The sequence below is a fragment of the Grus americana genome, chromosome 4, assembly GCF_028858705.1.
Source record: "Grus americana isolate bGruAme1 chromosome 4, bGruAme1.mat, whole genome shotgun sequence".
Taxonomy (NCBI): domain Eukaryota; kingdom Metazoa; phylum Chordata; class Aves; order Gruiformes; family Gruidae; genus Grus; species Grus americana.
The window spans coordinates 14,714,680-14,737,060 of NC_072855.1; the positions used below are offsets into that span (position 1 = coordinate 14,714,680).

At 38.3% G+C, this 22,381-nt stretch overlaps 1 protein-coding gene across 4 annotated transcripts in view; it reads right to left on the reverse strand.

Annotated features, from left to right (window-relative positions):
• SLC2A9 (solute carrier family 2 member 9) overlaps window positions 1-22,381 on the reverse strand; it is a 132,669-nt gene that overhangs the window by 14,411 nt on the left and 95,877 nt on the right. For all 4 annotated transcript variants that reach the window (XM_054825038.1, XM_054825037.1, XM_054825040.1 and 1 more), the window contains one exon: window positions 7,983-8,110. In XM_054825038.1, coding sequence (XP_054681013.1) covers window positions 7,983-8,110 — 128 coding nt within the window. The remainder of the gene's footprint in view (window positions 1-7,982; window positions 8,111-22,381) is intronic.

Sequence of the window (22,381 nt, forward strand, 5' to 3'; positions counted from 1 at the left end):
TTCCAGGAAAGGAAGTTAAAATTTAATATCTGACAAGCTCTATATGTTGGAACAACAGTCAGCAAACTTATGTCACATAATCTACCAAACTGGGAAAAACAAAAGCCACATAATCACTGCTGTAATTAGTCTAATTTTAAAAAGCCTGCCAGTGCAAGTCTAGATTAAAAACGCACATTGCTAGGAAGAAAGCACACAGAACACAAAAAAAGAGACTTTCAAAATTCTCCTTTATGCTGCCTACAAACAGGTATGCTTTTGCTCCTCATGTAAAAGGCTTGCTTCTTTTTTTATATCTCTTTGTGAATTCTAGTCAAAGACTAATTGATGTCATGTATTAAGCTTCTTAGCAACCTGGAGGGTTTATAAAATACCTACAATGTAATTACTGAATGCTTCAGTATAACCACGCAGATGAACATATTACACATATTGAAATACCTGAAATTAGCAATTACTCACTAAAACTTACACACTCACCAAAACAACAACAACAACAAAATTAAAAATACATATGTTCTTCCTCCCTCTGGAAGTTTCATTGGTTAAAATAAATTATGGAAGGAAGTACTAATTATTCTGCCAGTGCTATCTATTCTAGTCAGTGGATTTAACCTGAAAATCTGACATATTCAGGTTTGTTATCCTGAGCTGTGATTAAGTTATTTATTGCTGTTAATAATGTTAGACCAGAGACAAAACCAAGGTGTTTAAAGAGGAAACCCCAGTGACAAGGAAGATGTCCGTGTAAAGCACATCTCGGTGACGGTGGGATGCCTGCTCCCCTAGTTGAGGACAGTGCTAGTTTTACCCCTAGCATGAAAAGATTTTTACAATGGCTTATTCCTACAGGAAATAACAGTAGCATCATCGATACTTGTGCTCTCATCAAAACAGCATTAGTATTTTTCTCAAGAAGAAACTAAAGAGACTGGCTACCTCACATGGATTTCTGTGGATCTTTAGTATCACGGATCCATAATGCATAAGGTGAGAAGCATCCCAGCTGCACCTGCACATCTGTGTATCAGGAAGAACCATTTGTCTCCTGCCTGCTTATCCTGAAACACGGGAGACCCTGAAGGCAAACTTCTCTACTTCGCTATTACAAATACTTTGCACTCTCACATGTGCACAAAGTTCACAAAATTCACATTATACAGGAACTTAAAATGGTCCTATTTGGTTTTGCCTTTCTTCTATACATCTAACTGTACAATCTCCCTTTTCTCTCAAGATGAACAGATACCGTCAGCCCCATACGCTCTTCCTGATTTTCTAAATGTAGTTTCACAAAGGGAGAGCAGAACAGATGTACCTGTTAACGTCCAGAAAGCATCCATTTATTAAGACAGGATTAAACATTTGTCATAATTTACTCTATAAAATACATTGATGAGCGGCAGGAAGTCTCAGTGTCTTTTCCAGATTTTTTAGTGAGTTTTATTTCAACTCAGGCTTGATAGTGAATAATATGCAATTTTTAAAACTGAGATGAAAACTATTCTCAGCAATCGCCAAACTCTGGTTGCATTTTACTACCATCAGTTTTGATTACTGACTCCTCTGAATTTAAAAGCTAGCTAACATACAAGTATCAAATCTTGGTGGTTTTTAAGACACAACTGGACAAGGTCCTAAGCAGCTTGGTCTGATGTCACAGCTGACCCTCTCTGAGGAGGAGGCTGGACCAGACATCCCTGGGGTCCCTTCCAGCTAGAACGATTCTATAATTACATCCAGAACTGCCCAACACTTCCACTCCAAAAACTTTGTTGGTTTTTTGTATCTGCTCACTTGAGACATAAAAAATTATCCCCATTCCCAAGGGATGACATGAATAAATGATGGAATGATTTGTTGTGGATGACTACAGAAGCTCATTCTCAATACACTTTCTCCACACAAAAAAAATAACACTAAGTACTCACAGGTTTGTGCACCGAGCATAAACTCTTTTCAGGTATGAGCAAATAGTTGGAGTCTGTTTTATGATGCTCAATTTGCTCCAGGTGTTACAGCTAGCTAAGCATTTACTCAGAAGGAAACCACAAAGAGAATCTGTGTCTTATAGTCCCAGAAGCTAAATCATTAGGGAACAGAAGTTACACTAGGAGCACATGCAGAAGATGACCAATCCTCTGGGCTTGCCATACCACATTCATATGTTGAGATACTCTGTCGATATCATAAAGCAATGCGAAGACATTTGCAACAACGCATACTATTTTAAAATGAGTATGTGAATTTTATCAGTAGGGACAACACCTAGCACTTTCTCTCAAGACAACAGACAACAAACTGTCTATGAGGGAATTTCAAAACACATTCATGCTACCACTGCAAGCTCAACCGTGACATAACTTGTGTGCCACGTGAGGATTACTTGCCTGAGTGATCTGTAAGCAAGATGTCCATAATGGAAATGCTTATTTTAGATCTCAAGAAACTATATTATTTGGATGTCTGGGGAGAATTGCTAGCCTTAGGAAGACTTGGTTTCGTCTCCTTTTCATTTTCGGAAATAATTTCATATATTAAAGAGACATATTTTCAAAGGCTGATTTGTTATGAACACATCAAAAAGAACAGTTGTGCTTTCATATGCCTTCTGAGCGAGAAAGCGCTTAAAAACATTTTTCAGAGGATGTTAGTCACAAAAGGAATAATGGATGATGTAACACTGCGCATTAAAACTGCAATATAGGGCTGAAGTAAGAATCAATATTATTTGTCACGATTGTGAGACAAGCCTTGCTGCTTCCCTGAATTATCTATAGCAACTGATTCATCACAAAGAGCAAACAAGGGAGAAAAATTTGGTGTTTGAGGGAGTTTAGCTGAGTTGGGTCTTCACTTAGCCAGCTATTAAATGCTTCCTGTGAGATGCTGACACTGGTGTATTTCTGCTGAAATTTCAGCAACACAGCTGAAAATCAGGTAAATTTTGTAATTTGGATTAGGAACTTAGAGGAATATATCTTTAAAAATTTTGGCCAGACTGTGTGGTGTCTAGCGTAGCAATTTCATTTACATGGTAGAACACACTGCACAACTGCACGTCTCCTTTCCCTTTCCCTTTTCCTTTCCCTTCCCTTTCCTAAATTTGAGTCATTCATGTAAACTTTTTTATAAAAGAAAGATTTTATAAATCTTTTAGGAAAGTGAAAAAATTAGACCCGCACAAAGAAAAATGCTATTATTTTCACCTTTACATATTGAAACAATGAAAAATGTAAGAAACGACAGACATGAATTGAACAACCAATACTTGATATTTTAGGTTCAGATCTTTCAAAGGCATATGGATGCACATCGGTAGCTTTATGAATGCAAGCCACCTTTAAATCAAATGCTGGAGTTATGTGTTTGCATAAGTCTCTAAGAACAAGGACACAACATACCTATTTAGATATGACAATATATTCAATAAGCTTTTCATCAGTTCACACAGGTTTTGAACCTTTCTAAATGGCTATTTTGGTTAGCTAACAAAAAATTGACATTCAAATCCAATTACAATGCATTAAAAGTATAAAGTATAGTATATAATGTAAAGGTAAAATTAAGTGTTGAAGTTGTAATTATTTCAGATAAATCATTTTAATTCCTTCAGGCCTGCACAGGCATTACTATAACTTCAGGCATTCTTTCCCAAGTGGCCAAATTACTTTTTTACTATTACATGGTTGATTCAATGAACGTCGTCACATCCTGTGACTCCATTCTGAAGACAAGCTCCCTACGCCACTGCTCACATGCTGTGAAGCAGGAGGCGGTCTATGGACTGCTATGATCTTCTGACATGCAAGTGCCATGCAAAAACATGAGATACGCAAGTCAGAGGAGAGGGCAGAGGGCTGAAGTGCTTTCTTTCTTACTCCAAATACTCACTGATGGATATTTTGCAGGAATGAAAATTTGGAGATTTGGCATTCAAATAACTCAGCATTATGACCCAGTTCTAGCACCTGTAGGAGCACTGAAATGCTTTGAAAGGAGGGGGTCACCATGTCTTTATGAACTGCTTCAGCATCTCTGGTCTACTGGCTTATCAAACCTGGCTTCGTCTCTTCACCACTCATTGTTCAGAAAAGCCTCATGCCTTCATTCTCAACTGACTGCAATGGGAAAGAGATGCTGTTGAGTGTCACTCAAGGTGACATATTCGACATTTCACAATGTCAAGCTCTATGTTAAACACAAGCCTGAAATGCCTTCAGACTTAAATCCAGATCTTTTATAATTCCTCTGTATGTTCTAAGATCCCATGCAATAAGGCTTCTGCAACTGAGAGTCCAGTGGAGGGCTACGAGGATGATTAAGGGACTGGAGCATCTCTCGTATGAGGAAAGGCGGAGAGAGCTGGGTCTGTTTAGCCTAGAGAAGACTGAAAGGGCATCTTATTAATGCTTACAAATATCTAAAGGGTGGATGTCTAGAGGAAGGGGCCAGACTCTTCTCAGTGGCGCCCAGTGACAGGACAAGAGGCAGTGGGCACAAACTGGAACACAGGAAGTTCCATCTCAACATGAGGAAAAGCTTTTTTTACTCTGAGGGTGACCAAGCACTGGGACAGGCTGCCCAGAGAGGCTGTGGAGATATTCAAAACCCACCTGGACGTGATCCTGTGCAACCTGCTCTAGGTGATCCTGCTCTAGCAGGGGGGTTGGACTAGATGATCTCCAGAGGTCCCTTCCAATCTCTTCTGTGATTCTGTGATTAATGTATTTTGCACTAAAAAAAGATTTTTAAAAAGGCATATTTTTGACACCTACTATCAGACGCCTCCTAATAATCACATAGTATCGAATGTACTTGTGAATTCAATATAGTATCAGTTGTCATTTTAACCTCAGTTCTGATCCTTTGCACAAATTCCTCAAACAGGCAGTGATGAGGGCTGGAACAGTAGCCACTTTTAAAATTTTTTGTAATTTGTCAAAAATTGATTTGTATACTAGCTTCTCAGTCTCATCCATACATTTTAGTGTATGACTCAATCCAGTGTTTTATTCTGTTACATGTATCTACAGATGGTTGAGGGGAGAAAATCTAGGCATTCAAGCTAGTTAATTGGTGACATTTGGAGAACTAACTACTGCTTGATTTTTTTAATAACTCTAAAGTTAACATGTTTGTTTCCCAAACGTTTGGGATAATTTTATAGAAGCACACCAACGATCAAAAAAGCGTCTGTTGTCTCTCAAGCAATCAGATCAGTAATTAAATACACAGAAGGGATTATGCACTCATTCTGTGAAGGCATTTTAAAGATTTTTTTTTCTGTTTTAGAATTACAAAAATGAGCTAAAGAGAGGCTATTGCCTTTCTGTAAAGAAACAGGTGACTCACAAGCTGAATTTTGAGAATAAGGTTGACTGAAATAGGAAAAAAGTAAAAGTTAGGGAGTGTGGAGACGTCATAGTTTGATCTTGTGAAAAAGCTTTAAAAATCAAAGTCTGAGTAACACTGCTTTCATCTTTAGGTGTAAACTCTAAGCTCTTTCTCTTTATTACTTTTTAAAGAAGAGAAAACCAAAAATCTTGCAAGGTGGAAATAGAATTTACCTTCATTAGAACTAAACTGCTAATTTTGCAATCACACAATGGGAAATTTTTATGACACAAAATGATAAATTCCCCAAGGCTACAGCAAACTTTATAAGGATGCATACTAAATCACTCAAAAAGCTTTAATACGCATATGAAAAGTTAGAGAATGTAGTTTGCCTTTTTATTTGAACTTACTAAGGGCCTTTTCAAACAGTTCCCACCAGGTGATCTGTTAGGTGGGATTAGCAGGACAAGAAGGGAGAGCCCTGAGTTGCATGAATTCAGATCCAACTGACAGCCAGAGCTCAGGTAACTCCTTGGTTTTGCGCAGGAGGCAGAAACCGCAATTTTGGAGAAACATGATTACTCCTTAAATGTCTCTGGATAATTTAAAAACATAACAAATAAAAGTACTCTGATTATACACCCTTAGATTTGAAACTTCATTCCCCGCCACCTGCCTGGCCACCAGGGAGGCAGGCGGTGAGACTGCTAGTGCCTGGCCAGCCGGGGTGGAAGTCAATCCCCAATGCTGCTTAAATAGTCAGTCCCCGTCTTCTGGGAGAAACAGCTATTAAACCACAGAGAAGCATCCACTTGCTGGTTGAGCTCGTGTCTGCCTCCCGGACCATACTGGTGATGATGACTAAAGTCAGGTTTTCAAGAACACAAGGGAATTGAGGGAATTGTTTAATTCTTTCTCCGCTGCATTTGGCAGGTGTTCTAACAACCTCAGTGGGAAAAGAATTATGTCTCCACCTGCTTTTGAAAATCTCACCTTAAATGTCTAAGTTGGCAAGTCCTTACTCTGCACCATGAAACTGGTGAAAAACACTCATTGACCTCAGTAAGCATTAAAACAAGCTCTTAAGACTTATAGCTCTGAGCAGTCTAATTGAAGTTAATGTCAGTAGGAGCACTGAGTTTGGAAGGATGACAGCCTTTATACTCATGTTGACTTTTGAAGGTGATCCAAGTAATCAAAATGACTTGAGACTTTTTCCTTTTACAAGAAATATTAAATTGTCAGACTTAGATCAAGGGTCAGACTTTATAAGGCTTTCAAGTTCTCCCATAAACTATCTCATACAAGTAATTTTAAACCGTACTACTTAGTAAAAGCAGTTTTACTTGTCAAATGAAAATGAATATATAGTCTTATACAGTATTGCATATGATAAAGTATCATATAACTTTCAGTTGTAAGAAGGGACAAACAGCAGTAACACCTCCTTGCCTGTAATTCAATTCTCTTACTCAGAGATGATTTGAAGGGTAATCCAAAATCTCTCTCTTGGTTGTGAGGACGTGCAAGTAGCCTGGAGGGCTTGCTCCCCTCCATGCCCTTCCCCTGCCTCTGGTATTTTCCTCTGTGCATTTAAAAAACAATTAGGACTTCTTTATTTTGTGCTGTAGTTGTGAGCTTCACTCTCAAACTGTTATCATCAGTGGAGCAGGATGGCTCTTTAAAGAGTTTGGAAACAGTTGGCCAGGGGACTGATCAGCTGTCCTCTGGCTCCTGAGATAATCAGCTCCTGTGCAAGCTCCAGAGACTGTGGACGGTCCTTGGGAGAGGTTCATGGTCAGGAAAAGGACCTCAGTGTGGTTTTGAACGAGAAGCTGCTCGAAGCCTCCTTTGCCAGACAACAACACATCAACTATGCTGATGCTTTCTTAGGAATTAGAGGGGAAAAATGCTGTTCTATGTTGAACTTTGAATTATTTTTTCATTTATTTTTAAATTTTAAATTTTTTTAGAAAATAAACGTAGACTGCTAAAACACAAACATCAGTTGTCAGACAGCTCTTGATGAAACTGGCCTCTGTCCTCCATGTGACTAGTTCAGCCAAGGAAATAAAGCAATCCATTAAAAGTGAAACTTAAGGGAACCTGGGGAAGCTGGGACAGGAACAAATTCATCCACGCAGCAACTAGGCTGCAGCAAGAAGGAACCAGCTAATGAAGATAAAACCCTGACAAAAGACATTGAAAAAAAAGAGAGCCATGAAGCCAGGCTTAGGGGGAGGGGAGGAGAGGATCTGTTTCCCAATGAGACTAATAAGGATTCTCAAAGCCTAGGGTGAACCAGAAGACAGGTAGCCTACAGGCTGAAGAAAAAGGCAGTGACAACCACCATCAGTGACTGTGAACTCTTGACACGGCCATCAGACTGCACTGCTAAAGCACTCCTGTGGGGAATTTGCCATACAGGGTTGTCCACTGTTACAGTAATTTTTCTTCTGCAGGACAATTCAAACACGGTGATATGTGGGTAGCACAACTGAACTGTATCAAAAACATGTTAGGAATTTCATCTACTTCAATAAAAAGATATTTATTATTATCTGAAAATTACTGTTCAAACATCATACGCTACACTATACCAGCTATATCATTACATGCCAAATATCAAGGCTACTGAGTACCTGAATGAAAGGGAAGAGCAGTCCAACTGCGAAGTTGGAGAGCCAGTTGACTGTCCCAGCTATCATGAATGCGGCTGGCCTCTGCGACTGCTGGAAAAACTCTCCGGTGAGGACAAATGGAATCCCACCTGAAACAAATCCAACAAGTCAGTGGTTTTAGCAAAGTGCCTCTGCCAACAGCTGTTTCACTTACAGAGATGAGCATGCTCTGCGCCGCACACCTCAGTGACTAGCACTGCTCTCCAGCTCTCTGCTCAGGTGTGGGCAGGGGCTTCCGAGCCAGTAACATGTCATTTGTCAAAATCATACTTCAGAGAAGTGACACTTCCCTCTTTCACACCACCACATCTCCTGTTTTACATCCTTTCAGTGACAGCAAGCAGGTAAGAGAGCAGTAAATCTACACAACAGCTTCTAGAGTACCATGTGACGAGCCATTTAATAAAAATAAGAATGATTGTTTCTACTAAAATGCTTGAAATTCTGAAAATTCAGAAATACTCCAAAATACTTTTAGACCTTAACGGTTGGAAAGATGGCTCCAAAGAGATTAAACAGTATTTTTTTATAATTATTACCCACTTTACTTCAGCAATAAAAAAGGCAAAACATTTGCTTTTCTATGAGCATACTTTTCATTGATGCTTATTTAATACATTCCCTTACTAGCTATACTGCTGGCACTGCTGGCAAGGTCTATTTCTCCCATCAGCCAAGAACTCTGACCTCCATAATAACAAGCTCAGTTAATATCACATTTGTCACTCGTGCTTCCTTCCACTTAGGCAGTGGACTATTTTGTACAGCACTGGCATATTGCTGGCCTGACAATAACCCCCAGGGAATAGCTGTCTAGTAGCTGAAAGTCTCAATTTATGATCTTTGGCTTCCTTCATCCCAATAGCATATTTCAATAGAAATATTCAAATTTTTATAGAATAAAACATGGATTGTATTTGCTGATTGGCTACATATTTCAGTTAATGTTGCACATTAGACATGCATTTACTTGCAGAATTATTTCACCACACTTTGGAGAACTGTAAACCTAGTAACATCAATCAGGTCTTCAGTATTCTGGTGCTACCAATTTCTGCCTCATGTCTGCCTGTACTGTCTGCCTCACCACTTAGCTTTGTAGGTGAGATCCATGTACACACATACTATGTGAGTATTTTCTCTGGTTTAAGCATTTTAACAAGTTAGTGTGAATAAACAATAGCATGCTAATGGACACACTTCCTCTCAAAACGTCTATAACAGTCCTCACACAATACATATATAAATTAAGATAAAAACATCACCAAAGACTCATCCATCCACTGGATCTTATTGCATGTTTTTGCTTGATCTCTGTGTTTATCTTTTGCACTGCCCTTATTCTTGGACAGTTGTGAATACATCTGTAAGTGCTTTATAGCGACACGCTGTCATGTAGCCTCTTGTGCTCAATACCACACTTAAACACCAGAAGCTATCCTGTGAGTAGTATGAGATAGGAACTTGTAAACACGTAGCTGGACATGCAGATGACACACAGTATCAGATAATTCTCCATTCCAGATGCAGAGACCATGAATATGTGCATAAAAGGCAACATGATGCACCAAACAGCTATATTTATGTTAGCAGACATCACTCTCCATCATCAGCTAATGTGACCTTCTGTGAGAATGTATCTACAATGGTAGCAAAGGCTTCAAGCTGAACTTTCTGTCCCAAAGACTGCCAGTATAAATTACACCAAAAAACATACAGAGCAAATAAATGTATTTACTCCTACTTTATACACAGGAAACTGAGATATGGAGACTTTAGGCCATCCGAGTTGTAGTTTAGTGTCCTTCTACAAGCGATATGTAGTGTCTGAATTCTGTAGCTAAAAAAAGTGACCTCTCCCAGTAGCACTTTGAACATGTAGAATAAGCAGGCATAACTTATCGAAATGCAAACAACATGTGGTCTATCAATCCTTGGTGGCTTCCACTGCCTATTTTACCATACACTTGGGATTTGGGTTCAAATCCTATGATATGGCAGGCAAAACAGCAATCACATCTGATCTGTCACCATCTGTTTTAGGTCTCAAATGTCACATGAGGCAGTGGTTTGCCAGAGCACTTGCCTCTTGGAGAATGGAACTGAAGGACTGGAAACACAGAAATCATGTAAGATGATTTATTTATCATCATTTATTCTGTCATGCCTTTGCTGTAGGACAATCTACAGAGGTGTTGCTGTTCTTGTCAGTATAATAAAAAATGCTGTTCGACACCCATTTCAGAAAATACACATTGTACAAGAGAGGAAAAAGCCAGAGGCAAAAAGAAGACAAAAAAAAGTACAAAAGGACAGAAACATATCAGAAAGCATAAATGTTATGGAAATAAAAATGCATGGGCACTATCTTGGAAAAATGTTCCTTGCAATTCAAATGTAATTTCTAGATACATATTAATCATCACTAAAACTTATTATTAGTCACACTTGCCATAAAAGCTCTTCAATCTAATTTGAAAAATAATCAATTAATCTACTCATGGTAAAAATAGCATTTTGCACAGTCTAAAAAAAAGATATTAGCAGCTGCTTGGAGTTCTTTCAAATGTTCTGTAGAGGAATGGGAAGGTGGCACAGACAGACCTTCAGACTTCCTCATGGCATAGACAAGCATCTCGCTAGCATCACAAAGCAGAGAAAGTCAGTTTCTGTAGAGGGATGACTTAAGATAAATTCTATTGAAGAACCAAGGAGCCTGAAAAGAGAAACCGAATGATGCCAGGTCATTGCTGTATAGTGCTATGTGCCTGGGAAAGCAGAGCCTTCATCTTACTAGGATGCAGAGCAGAGGATGCAAATGCCTGCGAAGAGCTACACCACTGTGAAGAACACACTCCACATCTGAGTGAAGTGAAAAAGAAATTTAGGCAACCTGAAGGAAAAATGTAAAGCCTCAAGACACAAACAGTGACAACACCTAAGATCAGCTGAACTGATAGCTCCAGGAGTCCATCCTCAGCCATTTCAAGATGTCAGAGATGTGTTCAAGGACCTCTCTTCTCCTGGAACCTGTGTTTATTTGAGAAAGAAATTTGGGTGCATGGGATTGAAGGAAGCTGTAGTATGCTTTGACTAGGTCAGTTTGGATCCGGGCTGCAGTGTGCCACTGCTCAGTCTGTGGATGCAGGCTTGGTCCTCCCTCACTCTGTCTTTACAAAATTCCAGGACTTTCCAAATTTACTTTTTGAGTAGTTGAGTCATGACAACAATATGGCATCTCACCAACCATTCCTTACAGAGTGAATCTTATTGCAAGGTTCTCTACATAATCACTACGCTAGAAATACACATACTTGGAAACCACAGCCAGAGCCATCCAACCAAACCACTGTATTTTTTGAAAGTCTTTATGTCATGGGTTTTGTAACTTTAATATGTGTTTGAACGTGGGTGAAATAGAACATCAGTTACTTTTTTTGTGAAACTTTCTCATAAGGGATGAACCCGGCATTAGCATTTCCCATGGAAGGCTTTCCACACAATTTTCAGTGAAACAGCTTTATTTTAGCCCTGATCATAAAGCCAAAAATGTATATTAGAATTTCCTGTAGGAGTTTTTCAGCAAGGTAGCTTCTGAACATGAATTTAAAGAGGTAACGCACTGACCACAATAATTATAGTGATTCATTTCTAATATGTCGTTCTTTTCAGCATTGCAGTGAACATAACGGAAGAAGCTCTTAACATACTCTAGTGCCATTAAAGAAAGACTGTTATACCTGTTAGCATGCTGCAGCTACTGGAAATTGCAAATTTCCGACTGCAGGACTTGTATATCAATGGGCTGGTTTAATGAAACTAGATTAAGCCCACATGACACAATTAGAAATGCAACAATACTTCTATATCTGTGTATTTTATTCATTTCCCTCAGTAATTAGTCCAGTTACACTTAGAATCAATGTCATTTGCTGGTAAACATCCAGAATCTCAACCCAACAGTCCTTTACATGTACAGAAATAATATTCTTGCTAGACACGCTACAGATTTTCAAATATATAGTTAAATTTGCCCAAGTATCAACACGTTTTCTTACGAAAAATTGAGTACACACATTTACTGTCTTGTTCTGTGAGCAGTTACAAATAAACACTGCTTAGCAGATGTTACTCAATTCAGTGCAAAAATCTGAATATAAAAAACATGAAGAAAGAAAAAAAAATACTGAGATCCTCACTCTGTTTTTATCCAGTACCTAACTGGGAGTTGAAGTCATGGCTATATATATGATTTATGAAATGAAACTGTTAAAAGAATAAATGCCTAATACAAATCAGGGAGATTTATTACATTGGTAAATCGCCTCTAAAGGCGATGGAAACTTTTTGTGCCCTGAGGACACAGAGAGAGAAAGGAACTCAGTCCCTGAGCCAGCAGCTCATCTTTCAATATACACTCAAGACAAAACTCCGCGTGTTCAGGCCGTGGCTCCACGGCCAGCCGTGGGGTTTCCAGCCCCACCAGGAGGGACCACCCATGGCCACACAGCCTAGTGGCCTCCTGCACGACTCAGCACTTCTAATTCTGCCCATACAGGAGGGCAGAGTCTGGAAATCCTGAGAGCCCTGATTAGGGCAAGAGCTCCCAGACCTTCCAACTCCATGTTTTGAGAGGAGGAGTCTTCAAAGTGAGATGTTTTGAGAAAATAGGCAAGTACTTTGCAACAATGTTCTGTTTTGGGAAAAAAAATGTCTGTGCAGCTCTAGACAAGATCAAGCAAAACAGCCTTTGACTGCAAGGCAAGGCATGTAGAGAAGACCGATAAACCCTGATAGGGTTGGGAGATAAAGTACTATCTCAATGAAAGGCTTCGGTATTTGCAATTCAAGGAGCAAAAGACAACTCTATAGGGCAGCTGTGGGAGAGGAGCAATGGAAGCGAGACAAAGATCCTGGAAGAAAACTGCTGGAAAAACAAGCCAGTATTCTTCAGTGAGAAAGCAAAAGGCTGTTAGTTTCTACCCACACCTTAGCTATAAAAAAACGAACAAAAAAACCCCTCCAACAAACCAACTAAAAGCCAAAAAAATCCCCACCAAACTCATGGGAAAATGTACTGGCAGGAATACTGCCAGCAAGGGATGCAATGCAACTACTGAGTTTCCTCCATCTCTATGGGTGTATACAGATGGAATAAGAATTTTGCAAAATACATATCTCAGTCTTTAAAGAGGTGTTCTGTAACCTGTCGGGTTATTTTAACTTGTACGTTGTATTTGACAGAAGAATACCCGACCAAAACCCAGCATTACATAGTCAGTTATGACAGCGGCATTGCCCAGCTGGTCCTGTTGAGAGGACTGGGAGCAGGAGGGGTGATAGGGGTGCGCCGAGTCACGACTTCTTGCTACAGACTCTGCTATCTGTCTCCAGCTCTTCGCCGGAGAACTGTTGATCTCAGCTACCGCAGAATTAAGCAAAACAGGCACTTCGCTTGTATAAGACAGTATAGCTCATTAACCACATTAATTTGCACCATTTGAAGAGCATGGTCTTTTCTGCCATAGATGAAAGGCCACTTTGATAAAGAACACTTAAAGCTTAGTCAGCCTATGGCAAACCAAAAGTGCAAACCGTTTTATTAGAAAACATAAATAATATAAAACCTGACAAAAGCCAATAATATAATAATTAGTACCTGTAGTTATTAACAGTCTATTTTTTAATACAATATTTTGTGGAAAGGGCTTTTGCATTGATTAACTGGCCTTTGGTTTAGCATCTATAAAACCTGTTACTCTAACAGCATACAGAAAGCCAGTTCTGGAGGTATTTTTAACTTTGTTGGTGCAAGGTAACCTGTATCATTCAGGGTAAATAAACTAAGCAATGGTGCAGACCAGAAATATTGATATATTCTGTTGTAACATCATTAGTTTAAATGTTAATTCTTGGTTCTCAGGCAATTTACACTAAAATGGTTGACATACAACAAGAAGGCTATTAGCTAATGAGGAAACCACACAATATTCTTTCTACATCCATTTAGGTAACTATTAACCATCCATTAACTATTTCTAAAGCAGATATTCCATGTAATTTTGTAATGCAAAAGACGTAAGAATACCCTTATCTGAACCATTTGATAATTTCTTTTCCAGTGAAATTCTCCCCCTCTTGAATAATAATTAGTGCATTGTCCTATAATTTTAAGTTGCATAAGGCAGTGCTTTCAAGCAGAATTTTATGAGCATTTACTGACTGAATCATTTTTCTCTGAAAAGTTGCTTAATGAAGGCAAAATACTTACTACGTAACTGATGAACCCAAATAATTTCAGTACTGTTAAGATAACATTCTTTACACAAGTTATAATAATTCCTTTTAAATACAGCTGTTCCCTAGAAACCTGAGTAATATTGTCAATTTTTAATAGCTTTTCCTTTTTTGTCTTTTCTATTGTAATAGAAACCAGCAGTCCAGACTTAGGCCATTCTGCCAACTGCTGTACAAGTCCAATATATCTTTTTTTTGTGCTTTGGTAACACTTCAAATCTGTGACTTTTTTTTTTGTTATTGTTGTTGTTTGATTATTTTTTTTTGTGTTGGCTTTTTTTTTTTTGTAAAAACTGAACATCAGCACTAAATTTCTACTGTGGTACTTAGCAATATTTCTTTTTTGCTTCACCATTATAATTCTGAATAACTACTAAAAAATAAAATACAATTAAAAATACACTCAACTTTTTTAACTACATGTAAGTAGTCTTTTGAATATTTCTGCTATATTTTCAGGCTCACTTTATCATATCAGAACCCTAATTATAGCCTGACTTTCTGTTCTGCTATATGAACATGAAAAAAAAAATCTTTACTGAGCTATGACTAAGAGTCTTTATGATATAATTAATTTTATAATTATGCTCAGTAATAATGATGATCAGACACTGATTAACTTCACTTCTGTTAATATTACATTATTAAAAACAATGATCTCAATGACGAGATCAACGATGAGGGAGTTTTTACTTTAATGAAAGCACAGAAGTGTCCCTTACATTCTCATTCACTATACGGATGGCAATATCATGGAAATACCTGAATTAAAGATTCACAACTGTGATCAGTCCTACCTAAGTGAACTGTTCATACAGTCACATCACTATGACAGGACTTAAAACAGAAGAAAAACCCAACTCCTGTCTAGCCTAGGCTTATTACTTCTACAATAAACTACTGAATAAAGTCATCAGACATGATTTCCCTGGCAGGAATTCAGGTTGACAGCCTATTAGCACAAAATGCTGCTGGTTGTGAACCTATGCAAGCTAAAAGTGTCTTGAAAACTCAGTGTGGCATGTCAGGGTTTCCTCATGAAATATTTTAACAAACAAATTAATCATAGTAGCAGTGCACAATTATGTCATTGTATAGCTGCATTCATCCTGAAAGACCCCAAGAGTAAAACTGGTGGACGAAATTTTCAGAGAGGCTGCGAGAGAAGAGTGTCTCCCTCTCCTCCTCCGCCTCCTCCTTAAGATGGGTAACAAACCACATCTTCACTGTTCATGATTTCTGGAAACTGCTGGAAGTCTTTAGGACATGGGGACTCAAATGGCAGTGATTAAAGAATTTGGCTGCTGCTCCAGGATGGTAGACAGGGCATGGAGAACAGCAGATGTGGAACTAAGGAATGTAGGACAATAAAAATATTTTATTTTCCTTACTGTGGCTGATAACCAAAACAGAATGGGAATTAAGGAGAGAGCCAGAAGGCGCCCTTTGACTGGAAGTACCAGCTTGAAGACAGTTACAGTCATGCTGCGAGGAAAGATACAAACAAGAAGTTGCCAAAGCCATAACTAAGTGCTCCCAAAAAAGTGAAGTTTCTGAAGTAGGACAGATAATGTGGAGATTCAAGGGAAACAACTGCTTACTTGGTCAAACTGACACCATCAAACTACCCTAGTTCATGCAATTGTCCTTCTGACCTATTTTTCCCCCTGAAAGTTTCTTACTGCTGTTTATTTAGCTTTCCATGTAGTAGGCTGGCTATCAAAAACCAGTCTAGACCCTAGAGCAACTTTCATTGCAACATAAAACTAGTAAACATTTGCATTTAAATGCTAGCCATGGAGCTTACCCCAAAATAGATGAGATGAATTTAGAACTTTTCTTTGCTGTGCATTGTGCCTGGGCACAAGGAAAATAAAATATTTTTATTGTCTTACATTCATTAGTTCTACATCTACTGTTCTATATATTCATTAGTTTGCACTTTTGTAAGTATAAATATTTTATACTAATTCACAGGAGAAACAGTATATTTTTTTTACTAGGCTTTCTATATCCAGCCCCCATTAATCTGAATAATGTACCTAAGTTACTTACACAGCTTTTGAATAAATCAATTTTTCACGGTTACATGAAGCTCTGTAACACATGGGTGCACTTTTCTAGCAGTAAATTTCTTAAGTGTCAGAGTTGTGAGCCATCAGCAAGTAATTAACGATCATTCAGGAAAACATGCTAGTTCAGGTAAGAGGAGTGCTCTCAAGTGTCAAAGCATTCACATTTTGAAAGCTTCAATTAAGATAATTTGTAAAAGCTATTGTTAGAGAGATAAAGTTCATAAGTTTTCCTGCTGCTAAGAACTCCATGTGTCATCTCCAGCAATTCCTTTATCCAACAGATACGATTACTTTTAAAATAATAAGGGTTCATTTTTCTTTAGAACTTCCACTAATTATAAAGAATTGAAATCACTTCTGTAGCAGAACAGTTAAAAGCTACACATTTACTCTATGCTGCTCTTTAAAGAGAGAAGTATTCAAACAAACATAAACCAGGTATTAACCCCAAAATATATGTTGAATGACACTGTATTCAATATATTCAAGGGCCACGTTATCTTCCCCCCAAAAAAATTCAATAAGGATGTGACCAGATTGAAAGCAATTCTAGTTTTATTTCTTACCAGCCCAAAATCTCAGTTTGTTCACTGAGAGGCAACCAAAAGATAACTTCTCATGTGAAGCCCTTAAACTTCCCATCCTTTCATCTCCTTGACTTAGCAGAAGCAGTTGAAAATACTCCTGCCCCCAGCTGCAAGCAGGAGCTTTTTCTTTGCTAGAGAAAACCAGAGGAGGAAAGGTAAATCAGATCTCCTGCTGCTGTGCTTCGCAGCCCCCGGAAATTGAGGCAATGCATTATTATGGCAGGCCGTGATGGGTGGCAGCTGGGAGGCTAAAATGCCAACCCTAAGGCTGCTTGTGTTGGGTGGGTGGTCATCTGCAGCCATGGAGCGGCACAACGGGGCGCAGATCCCTCAGCAAATCTTCAGCTGAGACTGGTATGTACTGCGTAGTAATTACGTATCTCCAGGTTATTATGAGTTCCTGAACTGAATTGTAACTCATGTTTGGAATTTTTAACTGCTTTTAGTACAGCATGTTTTAAATCTACTGGCATGCCTGCAAAAGCCTTACTAGCATCAACAAACCAAAGCTTTTCTTAAATACTCAGCAAAGCTAAATGTTATTTCTGCACAAGTATCTGACTTACCTGATGCAGGAACTCTTTGACATTATCAAAGGATGCTTACCTGCCCGAAAGACTGTAAAAGCTTCTAGTTTACAGAATAAGAGACACTTTGAAAATTAACCTAAATTTTAAAATCTACCACTTTTCAATTAAATATAGAACAACACAGCTTTATTTGTTTCTTTTTAACATGATACACTTTTCTAGTACAAAGAGAAGTTTTTTCCCACTCCAGCAAGCTCCAAACTCTTTCTCAAAGTGTACTAAAAGTAAGTGTACTAAAAAAATGCCTCTGTGGGAGGCCACGAGCATTAGAAATTCTTACATCCCACTCTAAGTGGAGAAGCTAACACAACATCACACAAAGCCTCTGTAAATGCCTATTTCAGGCAATAATACAGATGCTGCCTTTCATTTCAGTACTTTTATGTCTATGTGTGCTATCACACCTTTGTGTTTCACATCCAAGAGAAGTTTTTTTTTTTTTCTTCCCTGATGGCATTTCAGATTGAACAAACCTCATGACTTTCAAAGTGACCCTTTTATTACAACCACTCCACTGTCAATGCAGCTGCACGTTGGCATTCAGAGTAAGAGCACAGGCTGATTTAAACTTTAAATATCAAAATATCTTTGATACACCTCAGGGCACAGCAATGATTTCCTTCGAGTTTTCTTCTGTTTACTTCATAATGTCAATTTAACACATGCTGAATATACCACTATCATGTTTCTATTGTGTCTGTAGTCCACTGTGCTAGAAAAGACTTCACTCACACTTCATAAACTGTGACAAGTATTAAAAAACTCAATTATAAGACAAAACTCTCAAAAAAGAGACAAAAACTGAAACATTTTTCTGAGGTGGTCTGGTTTGTTAATATTTCTTAGTTGTATCTGAAAATGCGATTGCTATAGAAAGCAACAGTCGAAAAATGAAGATCTCACTACCATAAAATTACTATTTTTTTCAAATTCCATTAGAGGGTGAATTGTATCGACTTCCCTTTTCTGTGATGAGAGTGTGACTGGAATCATACCACTGATCTGATTTTATCATCCTTACGCATACTGAATAGGAACTTATTTTAAAAGTAGGAATTGAAGCAAAATCACACTGATTCACATTTGATCGTATTCACACAAAATTCAACCTTGCACAAACTCCACTAAAGTCAGCAGGACTTCTGAAGGGAAGGGCCACTCATCCACAAAAATACCTACAGGATTTAGGACCAGAATAACTAATTCTGAGACATTACACAGCATGAGACAGCACAGTCTGATGCCCTGAAGCCACGGTGTAAGGATTAACCAGAGACTCCTGATTTCTTCTCACTGTAGCACCACTGATTTAAAAATAGCAGCTATTGATGGAAATTAAATCATGGGCTACATGCTCTACGTAATGACCAGCTAGAAGATCCTCTCTGAGAACAGGCTCATCTTTGTAGACATGTGGGCTTTTTGACAAATGGGAAAAAAAAGAAAGACTGTATACAGAGGACCAAGCATTTCACTTACAGAATCACTTACAAAATCACTTGGATCATCTGGTTCAAATCCAATCCTCAGCTGTTTCAGGCAGTATTTCATACAGTCCTTTCAGAAATATATAAAACTCGTGTTTAGTTTCTCCTTTTGCTGTGTCCATTGAGAAGCTGATACAGAACTCAGCTCCCCTCCTGGCTAGGAGTTCTCTTCCAATTTCTAGTCTAAATTGATTCATGGCTAGCTAGCACCTAGGTTGGGGTTTTTGACGTGATTTTCTGCAGCAACATTTACCTTCAGCTTATTCTCTCTTCTCAGTGTTATTCTCCCTTCTGCCCATGCATTTAGAAACAGAAATCCTATTCTCAGTCATTTTTGTTAGACACTATAAAGTTATTTTGTATCTTTTCATATAAAAAAATCTATATCTTCTTCACCTTCACAGCAGCCCTTCTTTGCAGCCTTCCTGGCAAACTGCTGCATGAGCAGTTTTGTGCTCTAACGTTCAGCTCTAAGACTTCATCTCAAAAATGATGACATGACACATGACAACACAATGAGCATTTTTCACATTACAATACAAAGAGACAATGCATGACAATATGATGCATTAGGTCTCTAAGAAAATACTTAAAAGAATATGCATATACAGCATTAATATAAAACAATCTTTCAAATGACTTAGATAAAATATAAACAGTTATGGAGAAGTTTTCCATGTGACACTTACAGATACCATTCTTATATTCTCCCTTAGCTAAGTGGCATTTTCAGACATCTTTAAATCCTCACCCTGGTCCTGCGTTTCTAAGCTGCTTTTTCTCTTCAACTGCCTGCAGTTACACGTGGCCTATTACTAGGAACGGGTAAATGGTGAAAGATGAAGTGAGATTTCAAACAAATAACCAAGCTCAAACTTCTAAGTGCTACCAAAATAACACAAATTTCCTGCACAAAGATAGTTTGCATTATGATAATCAAGCAATGGATATAAAACCAATTCCTCAGATTTCTGGAACTCCCCCTAGTATTACTGCTTGTTGTAATAAAAGCTGATTTTTTTCCTTCCAGAGGACTCCAAAGAATTCCTGGGGAATGCTCCCTGGAAGAGGGAACGTCACACATGCCTGTCTGGGCATGTGTGTGGCTGACCTCACTCACAGCTACAGTGGTCGAAGGAAGGGCAACACACTTGTGCTACACAAACACTTTTTACAGGTCTTACTGCCACAACAGGGTCTTGGGTTATTTCTTCTTATTCCCACTAGTACCATAACTCCAGTGCTCCAGTTCACTGTGTTTCCAGAGGTGCCAGATATGCAAAGGTTTGATTCAAAAGAGAGAATACTTTTTCAATTTCTGAAAGAAGGTGATGAAGGAATACTTCAAAGCCAGATATATTATTAAAACAGTCCATGCCCTCCCAGCCTTTCATTTAAAGACAGGCATCATCATACCTAACCTTCTCCACCATGGTTTCCCTTCCTGTCTCTGCAGCATTGCCTCCTCCATTTATCAAAACTGGATAGAAGGATGTTACACTCAAACCGAATATTCTTCTAAGGAAGAAATATTAATAAATCTCTTCATACAAAGATAATGCATGGAAATGCTTTATGCCAAATTTCCAAAGTTCTCAGGGTCTCACTGTATCTTTGCCATGCTTATTTCCATTGGGACAGTTATCTAGAAGTCCATGCCAACATTACTGTAATCCCCCATCAATCTGTTGATTGGTTTTCTTCCCCACATGTTCCACCATCTGGGGTGAATCTCTTGACACATGGCAGAAGAGCCATTCTCTGGTTCAGAGAATGAACATTTAATTGTTTTATACAAACTGGAACAGCATCAAAACCAAGACTGAAAGACCCTCATCCCAGAATACATGTCAGCCTCCCTGGCAGGTGGGGTCACATCTCTGCAGGCAAATAAGGAAACTGTCCCTGGATTGGACATAGTCTGGGTCTGTTGGTTTGGCTGCTGTTGGTTTTTGTTTGCTGTGTTTTTTAAAGGATTTGGCTGGTAGATAAAAGGGGTCAGTCTCCAGCAACTTAATAAAACTATCTCCAATGACCCAATGCACACACATGCATATAGATATTTTTCAATTTACCCAGCAAAATCAAAAGTTACTTGTTTGCACAGCAACTGTTGCAAAGGCACAATGGATGAACTGCGAATTCAAGTAAACAGATAAAAAAAAGCAGAGTCTACACTTTTTCTGCTTAAGTCAGATTTTAGTGTGGTTTTCCTGACAGAGATACAGATTCTGCAAGCACAGTTCAACATGCTTCAGCGCCCATGAAGAGGCAGCCACACAGGTTTAACTGAGAAAGTCAGTATAACAGCTTTTAGCTTTTACTTTTTCCTTAAATACTATCTAAAACAAGGTTAAAGAAGGAAGACATTTCCCATGCACCTAAACCCATCTATCCCTACCCCAATTTCCAAGGAGCTGCACATTACTTACCCATCCCAAATCAATGCATTTGCTCATGACACCTAACCCAAACAGCACAAATGCTTTGTGGAGATACTGAAAATGTTTTCTTACTTTTTTTTTCCCTGTACTGATTTTTTTTTTTCTTTGTCTCATTAGGAGCCAGAACCAATGCCCTCTGTCTTTTCTATTTACTTTTTGCTGGATGACAATTCTTCAGTTGAATCATATGCTATATTTATTTCAGGTCCAATGTGTGACCAAGAAAAACCTTTCAATGAAGCTTTTGCCTTTTTCTTGAAGAAAAATGATTTACTAACATGTTCCCATAATCAAAAGCAATATTGGAAATCAGTATGCAACCAAATACCTTCACTCGTGTATAATTAACCAAATGGGCGCAATTGCAATATATAAATATCTATAAAGCAATCTATAAAGCAATAAGCAATTTTTGAAGGGTATTTTCCTTTCAGATCATAGATTGACTGTCTTGAACATATGGGTCCCTTTAATTTTTAGTAAATTCATGAAAGCTTTCTGCTGTTGGTCTTTTGATAGAAATGATGAAGTACCAAATCACAGGTGTGTGTTAACGTACCTGTTGTTAGCGTTACTGTTTCAGTCCTTAGCAATATGCCTGAAAACATCTGCAAGCTGAAGAGTTGAGTTCAGAAAAATGAAACAAGTGAAAAATCCCCAGTTTATAGTAACAGCTGATCCTAGGCGTAAAGGAGCAGATGGGACTCATCCATATGCTATCAGAAAGTGGGAGACCACACAACATCTAAGCTAACAAGAAAGTATCAGATGTTCTAACAAGAGAGAAAATAATGTATTTTTAAAGGCAATTTTTTGCTCTAGAAACTTATACCAGTATTTTTATAAGCTCAATTCCTCAAGTTATTTACTGTTTTCAGAT